This window comes from Chiloscyllium plagiosum, unplaced genomic scaffold, assembly GCF_037043375.1.
Source record: "Chiloscyllium plagiosum isolate Xiang-an unplaced genomic scaffold, Cpla_swu_hap1 HiC_scaffold_35, whole genome shotgun sequence".
Taxonomy (NCBI): Eukaryota; Metazoa; Chordata; class Chondrichthyes; order Orectolobiformes; family Hemiscylliidae; genus Chiloscyllium; species Chiloscyllium plagiosum.
The window spans coordinates 2,656,840-2,669,303 of NW_028270173.1; the positions used below are offsets into that span (position 1 = coordinate 2,656,840).

General features: G+C 42.6%; 1 protein-coding gene across 1 annotated transcript in view; it reads right to left on the reverse strand.

The window, feature by feature from the left end:
- LOC122541477 (uncharacterized) overlaps positions 1–12,464 on the reverse strand; it is a 208,061-nt gene that overhangs the window by 113,567 nt on the left and 82,030 nt on the right. The window contains exon 4 of the mRNA XM_087979105.1: positions 7,492–7,755. Coding sequence (XP_087835231.1) covers positions 7,492–7,755 — 264 coding nt within the window. The remainder of the gene's footprint in view (positions 1–7,491; positions 7,756–12,464) is intronic.

Genomic DNA, 12,464 nt, shown 5'->3' on the forward strand with positions numbered 1-12,464 from the left:
CCTGAATTGCTGTGCTCTTCCAGCACCATTGATCCAGAATCTGGTTTCCAACATCTGCAGTCATTGTTTTGACCTTCAATATATTGTCTAGTTATCACCATTGTTAACAGCTATCCTGAGAATGCAACTTTTTAAAAAAGGTTTTGTGATTTACACATGAAATAAGTGAAACTATCATGGTATTCTAACAGATGAATGACTTAACAATCAGTTTTTCAATGTATAATTTCAGTTACATCACACTGTAAATTTTTGCTATAAATTCTGTGTGTTAGGATTGAGCCCTCCACTACCATCTGATGAAGAAGCGACGCTCCGAAAGTTAGTGTGCTTCCAATTAAACCTGTTGGACTATAACCTGGTGTTGTGTGATTTTTAACTTTGTACACCTCAGTCCAACACCGGCATCTCCAAATCATGGGTTAACACTAGTCTTGAAAGGAATGTTGGAATGCCACAACTAAAAGTACCAAGGAAGTATCAAACAACAACTTTTTAAAATCAAAAGTGCAATCCAAAACAAATTGGAATACGATCTCCTGTTGCTACAGAGATAGTGAGGATCTGACTATCTTTCAGTAGAAAACCACCGCCTTTGAATTGTGTTCCAAATTACTTGTATGTTTGTGTTTTACCCTTTTGGTATAAACAAGCAAGCAAGTTAAAAACCAACAGCAACCCATGATCTTTGCGTGCTCAGAGGTTGGTGTGCTAGCTAATAGTTTGCAGTTTCAAGCTTCACTGTGTTACAATGTGCCTTGAAGTGGCATGACTAGGCACTTCTTCTCAACATTGTGCATGTGCAGGTAAAAGACAAGCAAAGTCCCTCTCTTATTGCTGCAAACAAACCAAGTCATCAATGCTACAGTTAAATGAAACTGGGCCAACTTCTTTCAGCTAATTGTGGAACCAACAATTTCCAATCAACTGCTAAAGTCAGCGCAACCCCCCAACGAATGGTCCCAACGTTCACCATACATTCTATCTGGAAAAGCCAAGACCAATTTGTATATCTTTTAATGCAATTCTCATTTCTTTTTGTGTGTACTTATGTCACATTTTATTATTTTTCCTCCCATTCAGTACTTTATAACATCATTCTTTCTTAAACTCCAGGAAGCGTGGTTAAATTGTTTTTTTTTAATCACAAACACATTTGGATTTTAAAGGGATCCTTTTTAAAACTAACCTTGCTCAACAAACCAAGAGAGGGACTGAATTGTGAAGGGGAGACAGGTCATCCTGTTTCACCCAAGGGCATAACTCGTTTTGGGTATCCTGTCAAGAATAGGGAAGTCTAACCTAGGGACCAATTCTAACAATGCAAACACAATAGTGCCATCAGTTTACCAGTTTAGTGTCAATAAAATGATCATATTGACGTCAGTGAATCAAAAGGGTAACTAGGGAGAGAATAGGGCCCCTCAAAGATCAGCAAGGCGGTCTTTGTGTTGAGCCACAGAAAATGGGGGAGATACTAAATGAGTATTTTGCATCAGTATTTACTGTGGAAAAGGATATGGAAGTACAGACTGTCGGGAAATAGATGGTGACATCTTGCAAAATGTTCAGATTACAGAGGAGGAAGTGCTGGATGTCTTGAAACGGTTAAAGGTGGATAAATCCCCAGGACCTGATCAGGTGTACCCGAGAACTCTTGGGAAGCTAGAGAAGTGATTGCTGGGCCTTTTGCTGAGATATTTGTATCATCAATAGCCACAGGTGAGTTGCCAGAAGACTGGAGGTTGGTAAATGTGGTGACACTGTTTAAGGAGGGTGGTAAAGACAAGCCAGGGAACTATAGACCGGTGAGCCTGACCTCAGGGTGGGCAAGCTGTTGGAGGGAATCCTGAGGGACAGGATGTACATGTATTTGGAAAGGCAAGGACTGATTAGGAATAGTCAACATGGCTTTGTGCGTGGGAAATCTTGTCTCACAAACTTAATTGAGTTTTTTGAAGAAGTAATAAAGAAGATTGATGAGGGCAGAGCAGTAGATGTGATTATATAGACTTCAGTAAGGCGTTCGACAAGGTTCCCCATGGGAGACTGATTAGCAAGGTTAGATCTCATGGAATACAGGGAGAACTAGCCATTTACATATAGAACTGGCTCAAAGGTAGAAGACAGAGGGTGGTGGTGGAGGGTTGTTTTTCAGACTGGAGGCCTGTAACCAGTGGAGTGCCACAAGGATCAGTGCTGGGTCCCGTACTTTTTGTCCTTTACATAAATGATTTGGATGCGAGCATAAGAGGTACAGTTAGTGGGTTTGCAGATGACACCAAAATTGGAGGTGTAGCGGACAGCAAAGAGGGTTACCTCAGATTACAACAGGATCTGGACCAGATGGGCCAATGGGCCGAGAAGTGGCAGATGGAGTTTAATTCAGATAAATGCAAGGTGCTGCATTTCGGGAAAGCAAATCTTAGCAGGACTTATACACTTAATAGTAAGGTCCTAGGGAATGTTGCTGAACAAAGAGACCTTGGTGTGCAGGTTCATAGCTCCTTGAAAGTGGAGATGCTGGTAGATAGGATAGTGAAGAAGGCGTTTGGTATGCTCTCCTTTATTGGTCAGAGATTGAGTAAAGGATTTGGGAGCTCATGTTGCGGCTGTACAGGACATTGGTTCGGCCATTGTTGGAATATTGCATGCAATTCTGGTCTCCTTCCTATTGGAAAGATGTTGCGAAACTTGAAAAGGTTCAGAAAAGATTTACAAGGATGTTGCCAGGGTTGGAGGATTTGAGCTATAGGGAGAGGCTGAACAGGCTGGGGCTGTTTTCCATGGAGCGTCGGAGGCTGAGGGGTGATCTTATAGATGTTTACAAAATTATGAGGGGCATGGATAGCATAAATAGACAAAGTCTTTTCCCTGGGATCGGGGAGTACAGAACTAGAGGGCATAGGTTTAGGGTGAGAGGGGAAAGACATAAAAGAAACCTAAGGGGCAACTTTTTCACGCAGAGGGTGGTATGTGTATGGAATGAGCTGCCAGAGGATGTGGTGGAGGCTGGTACTATTGCAACATTTAAGAGGCATTTGGATGGGTATATGAATAGGAAGGGTTTGGAGGGATATGGGCCAGGTGCTGGCAGGTGGGACTAGATTGGGTTGGGATATCTAGTCGGCATGGACAGGTTGGACCGAAGGGTCTGTTTCAATGCTGTATATCTCCATGACTCTATGAATCAAATACATTGGAGCCCATCAGTTGAACACATTTAATGTATAACAGAAACACTTCAGTCCCAAAAATATGAACTTATTCAAGCCCTTCAGGTGAGTCAAGTCTGTCGGGTGAAGGTGTTACTGAGGATGAGGGGGAAGTAATGGCTGACTGACATTATTGGTACACTGTTAATGGCTCAGGGATTTGACTTCATAATCCCATAATGGCAATGTGGTCGACTCTCAACTGCTATCTGAAAGGGCCTAACAAGACACTTAGTTGTATTGATCACCATGAAGTCTCAACAAAGAAATTAAACGAGACAACTACACAACATCAATCTAGGCACTGGAAACTAAAAGGTGAAACAATCTTATTGACCCTCCAAGGAAGTTGCCAGGGTTGGAGGATTTGAGCTATAGGGAGAGGCTCAATAGGCTGGGGCTGTTTTCCCTGGAGCATCAGAAGCTGAGGGGTGACCTTATAGAGGTTTATAAAATCATGAGGGGCATGGATAGGATAAATAGACGTCTTTTTGCTGGGGTGGGGTAGTCCAGAACTGGACGGCATAGGTTTAAGGTGAGAGGGGAAAGATTTAAAAGGGACCTAAGGGGCAGAAGGTGGTCCATGTATGGAATGAGCAGCCAGAGGAAGTGGTGGAGGGTGATACAATTACAACACTTAAAAGGCACCTGGGTGGGTATGTGAATAGGAAGAGTTTAGAGGGATATGAGCCAAATGCTGGCAAATGGATCTAGATGAATTTAGGATCGAAGCATCTGTTTCCATGCTGTACATCTCTATGACTCTCTCACTCCATGAACTATTGGGTTTCGCCAGCAATTTCTGTTTTTGTTACAGATTTTCAGCACCTGAAGTTCTTTGTTTTATTATTATGATCGAGCTGGTTGGGTCCAAAAATAGACATCTACTAGTCTGGGTGTGCAGTAAATTGTGAGGGAACCAACAAGAGGGAAACACTTACTTGAGCTCATCTAAAATACTAGCATTTGTCAGCTTAGATCCCAAGTCTGCTCGAGGTTTGTTTCTTACAATCTATTAGGTGAACGCATTAGTGCCCGTCATTTTAAACTGTAAGTACCAGTAAGTTGAACATATAATGGTGCATTGGGTATCATCTCAGGTAAACAAATTTGTGCTGTCAGGTAGTTTGGAAATAGTAAAGGCTGCAGATGCTGTAAAGTCAGAGTCAATAAATTGTGAAGCTGGAAAAAACATAACAGGTCAAGCAGCATCAGAGGAGCGGGAGAGTCGAGGTGTCCTGAAGGGTCTTGCCAGAAATGTCAACACTCCTGCTCCTCTGATGCTATTTGACCTTCAGTACTTATTCCAGCTCCACATTTTATCAAGCCTGACAGGTAGACACATCAATGTCCATCAGGTGAACACATCACTGCCTGTCAGATAAATATAAAAGGGCCCAGCAGGTAAATTCATAGGTGCCTATTAGGTATCCATATTAAGCTCATGAACACAATTAGTGCCCATTAGTAAAATACCAGTTAAGTAAACGTATTAGTGCCTGTGAGATGAACACATTAGTATCAGTCAGGTGTACATGTCAATGTCAATTAAGTGAACATATTGATCCAGTAAAGTGAGCATGTCAGTGCCAAGCAGGTAAATGCATTAATGCCCATCCCATAAACAGATCAGTGCCAATCAAGTGAATATGCTTGTGCCTGTCAAATGAAAGCTTCAGTGATTATCAGGTGTCCACATTAATGCTTATCAGGCAAATACTTTAGTGCCCATCAGTTGAACACATCAGTGCCAGTCAAGAGAACACATTGCAGTCTGTCCTTTGAACACATCAGCATCAGTCAGGTAAGTACATTAATTCTCATCAAGTACATGCATTGGTGCCAGCTAGGAGAACGCACTGCTGTCAATTAAGTGAACGCATTGGTGCCAGTCCAGTGGATACATCTGTGCCCATCATTTAAACATTTTAGTGCCCATCAGGCAAACATAAAAGCATTAGTGCCAGTCTAGTGAACACATTAGTGCCCATCAGGTAAATACATTAAATCATCGAAATGCTATAGCACAGAAAATGGCCCTTTGGCCCATTCCATCTGTGCTGGTCAAAATTTACCGCCTCGCTATTCTAACCCTATTTTCCTTGGCCCATAGCCTCGTTTGCTTTGATTTCACTTGTACATCTAAATACTTCTTCATTATGATGATGGTTTCTGTTTCTCCCATCCTTACAGACCATGCGTACTGATTATCTCTGGGTGAAAAGTTGATCCTCATATCACCTCTAAAACCTCTGCCTCTTACTTTTAATCTATGTCCCTTACTCACTGAGTAGCAGGTTTCTTCCTGTCTATCTTCTTAGTTCTACCATCTTCACAGGCAGTGAGTTCCATGTTCCGACCATACTCTGGGTGAAAAAACCTTTCTTCACATCATCTCTAAACCTTCACTGATCCCTCCAACAAGGGGATTTTTTTTTCCCCCTGTCTACACTACCTATGACCCTGATAATTTTACACATCTCAATCATGTCCAGGTCTCAATTTCCTCTGTTCTAAGAAAAATAACCCCAGTCTAATCCAATCTGTCTTCATAAGTGAAACCCTTCAAAGCAGAAAAACATCATCGTCAATCTCTTCTGCCCCCTCTCTAGTGAAATCACATCCCTCCTGTCATGTGGATTCTAGAATTGCACACAATGTCAAATGAACACAGTGGTGTCAGTCGGGTGAAACAATAGTGCCAGTAAGGTGAACATATCAGCATTAGTCAGTGGAGCCCATTGTTGACACTTAAGCAAACAGATCAGTGCCAGTCGACCAACACATTAGTGCCCATCAAGTGAACACATCAGTGCCAACGCATTGAACACCTCTGCCCCTGCCAAGTGAACATATTAAGTCAATCAGATGAATATAATACTGTCCATCAGGTAACCTCATTACTGTGCATTTGGTGTTCACATCAGTGTCCATCATATGAGTATATCAGTGCTCATCATCCGTCTACATTAATTCCAGTCATCAGTCATATTATTGCCCAAAATGTTAATACCTCAGTGCCCGACAGATGAATAGATCACAACCCATCAGAACTGTGCACACCAGGGGAACACATAATAGTGCCTGTTATATGAACAAGCAATTCTCAACAGTTCTCTATATGAATGCCTGTCAGGTGAATACATTGGTGCCCATCAGGTAAACAAACTACTGCCAGTCAGGTAAATGCACTAGTACCTGTCAGGTGAAGACATTACTGTTAGTCCTGTGAAATTATCAGTGCCTATTTGGTGAATATATCGGTACCCATCAGGGGAATACATTAGTGCCAGTCAAGTGAACATAACAGTGCCGATCAACTGAACATGTCTGTGCCTGACCTTTCAATGCATTAGTGTCCATCAGGTGGCCGTGACTGTGCCCATAAAGTAAAGACAAAAGCACCTCATCAGGCAAATTCATAATCACCCATTAGGTGTCTACATTAATGCTCATCAGGCAAATATATCAGTGCTGGTCTAGTGATCACATCAGCGTCAGCCACGTAAAACATCAGTGCCGACCACTGGACACACAGAGAGACAGTAGTTTTCACTCCTATGATATGGAGTCTTTGGTGGTCAATTAGCTGCTGACAATCCTTGATGGCTGATTCACTCATTCTCTTATATGCTGCTGGAGCAGAGCAGGACAACAATGAAAATTCTAGAGGGTGATCTTCAGCAAAGATCAGAGTGGAACTGAATTTTAATGCATGGTAGGTATGAGTGGAGTTTGAAGCCGGGGAATGACTTGGCATTTCCAAATTCACATACTGAAAGGAGACAGAGGGAAAAGACCCTGTGGCGGGAATTCTGTCCCCCACTTCCTAGATTCAACTCCATCGGTAAAGTGCATTACAATCCACATCAATGCTGTTGTTAACCCACTCCCACCTAAAGTAATCTCAACACCAAGGCCTCTGCTGAGTACCTGACACCAGGTCCAACAGGTTTATCTGAAATTGCACAAGCTTTCAGAGCGTAGTCGTTTCATCAGATGCAGCTGCACCTGATGAAGGGGCTGCACTCGAAAAGCTTGTGCGATTTCAAATAAACCCGTTGGACAATAACCTGGTGCCACGTGATTTCTGACTCTGTCCACCCCAGTCCAACACGGGCACCTCCATATCATATCTATTATGACCAAACACGGTTTATGTGGAATTCCGTACATTTTTGGAGAAACCATTCAATTTTCTGATCCTGATTTAAAAACAGTGCAATACAAGAAAGTGACACCTTTTCACATGGGAGAGAAAACTTGACACACTCACACTCGATTGTCAGCTCGTAGCTGGCACTGGCTTCACTGAACGGGTTTCGTACAAAACACGTATATGTGCCAGAGTCTGATTTTTGAGCATTTTTGATGACCAAAGTCCTGCTATTATTGATCAATGTGTATCGGTTATTTTGAGCAGCAAATCCTGAGATGAGCCATGTGACAGATTGGATCGCCGTTGACACTGAACAGGTCAATGCAACAATACTGTTCTCCAGGGTGGAATTACTACTTATTTGCGGCTTTCCAAGCTGATCTGGAACGAGATGAAACAGAAAAGTTTAATATGAAGGAGGAAGTGAAACACATCCTCAAGTACATACCTTTCATATGCATATCCTGTATCTATGCTGGAGAATAAAGAGGAACACAGCATGCGTTCCATTGTAGGAGATGCTCATCACTGCGGTTGGATGTTAGGATTTTGGGGAGGAAAGCTCTGAGCAATAACTGAATGAGGCTTGGACTATTTCTGAAAGCCACAAAGCCCTTTTAAATCATTACATTGCACAGATTCTGGGGGGAGCGCAGGGTGACAGAGTGGGAGAGCAGGGTGAAAGAGAGGGAGAAGGGGTGAAGGAAAGGAAGAAAGGGATGAAGGACGGGTATGTGGAGGTGAAGGAGGGGTAGAAGTGGGGGGGGGGGCAGAAGAGGGTGAAGTGGGAGTGGGTCAAGTGGGGGGAGATCATAGAGATCTTCAGGACAGAGAAAGCCCGTTTGGGCCATCGCATTAAAGACAATTGAAAACAGCCACCTAACTATTCTAATCCTATTTTTTGCCTTCTATATTATGGCATCACAAATGCACATCTAAATACATCTTAAGGAGAGATTTTGCCTCGAGCTCTCACCACCCTCTAGGTGAAGAAGCTTTTCTTCAAATCTCCTCTAAATCTCTGTCCCTTACTTTAAGTCAATGCCTTCTGGTCATTGATCCCTCTGTCAAAAGGAAATGTTCTTTCTGTCCAGTCTATCCATGTCCCTCACAATTTTATATATCTCAATCACATTTCAAAGAATCATATAATACCTACAGTATGGAAGCAAACCATTTAGCCCTTTGAGTCTGCACTAACCCTCAGAAGAGCATCCCACCCAAATCTCTCTGCAGTCCCTGCAAAGATGCAATACTATGGCAAACTCACCTAGCCTGCATATCTTTGAACTGTTGGAGGAAACCAGAGCACCTGGTGGAAACTCACACAGGCATGGGAAGAATGTGCAAACTCCACACAGAGAGTCACCCAAGGCTGGAATCAAATCCAGGTCCCTGACACTGTGAGGCAGCACTGCTAACCCCTGAACTACTGTGCCATCATAATATCCTATCAATCATATTCTAATCCATAATATATTTGCAGCCCTATTGTGGTCTTGTCTTGTCTGACCATGCATACATGTCGTTAAGATTAGGCAAACTTAATTCTGATCAGTAGCTTAGTCATAACCCATTTCCCATGTGTTTTAAGAATAAGTCCTGATTATAATAAATGACTTATTTTTGAGTTCAGTAGGAAGCCTGGCGGACAGTTCTTTTACTCTGAGCAGAAGTACAAAAGACAGATATATCAGTCATTACAAAGATAAAATAAATTATTAACATCATTGAGATACTTCGCGGAGTAGTGAGGCTGGATTATCAGCACATTCCTCCCACCAGTCTCATCACATAGTCACATTTGAAGGGATCAAAATTTCTGGCGATGGTTCCATCAGGAGGCCTGAGACTGCATTAAAGTCAGACAAAATTTCATAGGTGGAAATAGGTAACCTTTGTAATGGAACAGCTTTGTGCTTGAAAGCTCATCTGGGGATGAAGCATGAAATTATCATGAACAACTTCCCTTAGCCTCAACCAGTTGCAAGAGAGAAGAATAGAATGGGTGGTGAGGGAGTGGAGTTTATGATGGGGCTGAAGACAACGACCTCAGTCTTCCCAATGTTTGGTTCAAGGAAATGTCTGCTCATCCAATACTGGATATGGGATAAGAAACCTGAGAATGGAGAGACAGTGAGGGGTTGAGAAAGCTGCTGATGGTGGTGCTTATGCAGCATTGGTGAAGGAATCTCTTCATTAGAGCTATGTACAGCAAATTACACCAGAACTACCGTGGTTGGGATTTAATAGCAATGGGAACAAATGGACATTTTTGTGGCCTCAAAAACAATTCCAAGGTGGTATACTGACTCCCTGATGCCAGGATCAGAGATGTCACTGAATGGCTGCAGGCCATTCTGAAGGGAGGGGGCAAACTGCAGGCGATCATGTCACATATTGATGCTGATGACATTGGTAGAAAAAGGGATGAGGTCCTGCAAGCAGATTGGTTAAGAAACAGGACCCAAAAGTAGTAATCCCTGGATTACTTCCAGTGCTTCATATATGTGAGTAGAAGTTAGTCCACATGAATGTGTGGCTGGAGAGATGGTGAGGAGAGAGTACTTGAGATTTCTGGGACAATGTTATCATTTACAAGGGGGATGGAACATGTACAAGTTGGATGGGTTGCACCAGAACTGGAATGGGACCAGAGGCTGGAGAAGAAATTGCGGGGGCCCTGGCTGATAATTTTGCATCAGCGTTAGCCATGGTTGAGATCCTGGAAGACCAGAAGATAGTGAATGCTGTGCCATTATTTAAGAAAGGCTGAAAAGAAAAGCCTGGGAACTATAGACCAGTATGCTTAACATCTGTGCTGGCTAAGTTCCTTGAGAAGATTCTGAGGGATAAGATATCCATGCATTTGGAAAGACAGGGTTTGATTAGAAGGCGTCAGCATGGCTTTACGAGTGGGAGGTCATGCCTCAGAAATTTGTTAGAGTTCTTTGATGAAGTGACCAGGAAGGTTGACAAGAGCAGGTTGGTACAAATAGATTTCAGTACGGCCTTTGATAAGATTCCACATGGTAGGCTGCTCTGGAAGGTCAAATCGCATGGTATCCAGGGCGAGCTGGAAATTTGTATGCGCAACTGGCTTGATGATATGAAGCAGAGGGTAATAGTGGAAGGATGCTTGTCAGTCTGGAGGCCTGTGACTAGTGGAGAACCTCAGTGGTTGGTGCTGGGCCCATTACTGTTTGTTATCTATATCAATGATTTGGATAAGAATGTACAAGATTCCTGAAGAAGGGCTTATGCCCGAAACGTCGATTCTCCTGTTCCCTGGATGCTGCCTGACCTGCTGCGCTTTTCCAGCAACACATTTCCAGCTAAGAATGTACAAGGCATGATTAGCAAGTTTGCTGATGACACAATTTAGACAGTATTGTGGAGAGACAGGAAGATTATCACAAATTGCAGCAGGACCTTGATCAACTTGGGAAGTGGGCCAAAAAATGGCAAATGGAGTTTAATACAGATATGTCTTGCATTTTGGAAAATCAAATCAAGGTAGGAGTTTCATGGTGAATGGTAGAGCCTTAAGGAGTGTAGTGGAACAGAGGGATCTTGGAGTTCAGGTTTACAGTTATCTGAAAGTGAAGTTTTAGGTATACAAGGCGGTGAAGAAGGCTTTTGGCACACTGGCCGTCATCAGTCATGGCATTGAGTATAGAAGTTGAGAAGTTATGTTGCAGTTATACAGGACATTGGTGAAGCCGCAGTTGGAGTATTGTGTTCAGTTCTGGTCACCTTGCAATAGGAAGGATGTTATTAAACGAGAAAGAGTGCAGAAGCAATTTATGAGGGTGTTGCCTGGACTCGATGGTCTGAGTTATAGGAAGAGGTTGGACAAGCTAGGTCTTTTCTCTTTAGACTGTAGGAGAATTGAGGATGACAGGGTTGAGGAATTGAAGACTGGAGGACATCAGTTTAAGGTTAGAGGGGAAAGAATAAAAGGGAAATAGAGGGGCAACCTTTTTACACAGAGAGTGTTACACATATGGAATGAGCTGCCAGTGGAAGTGTTTGAGGTGGGTACATTAACAACATTTAAAAGGCATTTGAACAAATATATGGATAGGAAAGGATCTGAAGGATATGGGACAAGTGCAGGGAAATGGGGTTACCATGGACAGACATTTGGTCAGCATGGATCGTTTTGGGCTGAAGGGCCTGTTTCTGTGCTGTAGGACTCTATAATGGGGAGGTTTGGCTAGTGCTATTGGGGAAGATTTAAACTAACCTGGCAGAGGATAGGTTCCTATGAGAAAGTTCAGCAAGGGAGGATTCCTGGCAAAAAACTGAAAGAGACAGTAAGTAAATTAGGAAGGCTCGAAATTATAGGATAGTTAAGGCTTGAGGGAATTAGGCAACATTGGATGGTATTTATTCTAATGCTTGGAGTCAAATGAATAAGGCAAACCGGTTGAGGACATAAATTAAAACATGAGGGTATGAAGTTATTGCTAACACTGAGACATGGTTGAATGAAGAGCATGGTCAGCAGTCAATATTCCAGGATACAGGCGATTCAGGGAAGAAGATAAAAGAAGAGTAGTTATTGCAATATTGATCAGGGAATAGGTTACAGCTGTAAGGAGAGATTACATCTTGGAAGGTTCCTCAAATGAAGCCATATGGGTAGAATTTAAAAACCACAAAGGAGCAATCACATTGCTGGGAGTGTACTATAGGCTCCCTTAACAATCTGAGAGAAAATGAAGAGCAGATATGTCAGAAAATTTCAGAGATGTGTAAAAGTAATAGGGTAGCGATAGTGGGGGATTTCAACTTCCCCAAAATTAACTGGGATAGTCATAATGTGCAAGGCTCAGGAATGAAATTCTTAAAATGCATTCAGGAGAGCTCTTTAAGCCAGTACATTGAAGGCCTTACACGATAGGGGGCAGGGTTGGATTTAATTTTAGATAATGAAACTGGGCAAGTGGTTGAAGTACCAGTAGAGGTGCATTTTGCAGACAACGATCATAACTCAGTTAGATTCAAGATTGTTGTGGAACAGTCCAAGGATGGGCCCGAAATTAAAGTTCTCCACTGGGAAAGGTTGATTTTAATACGATCAG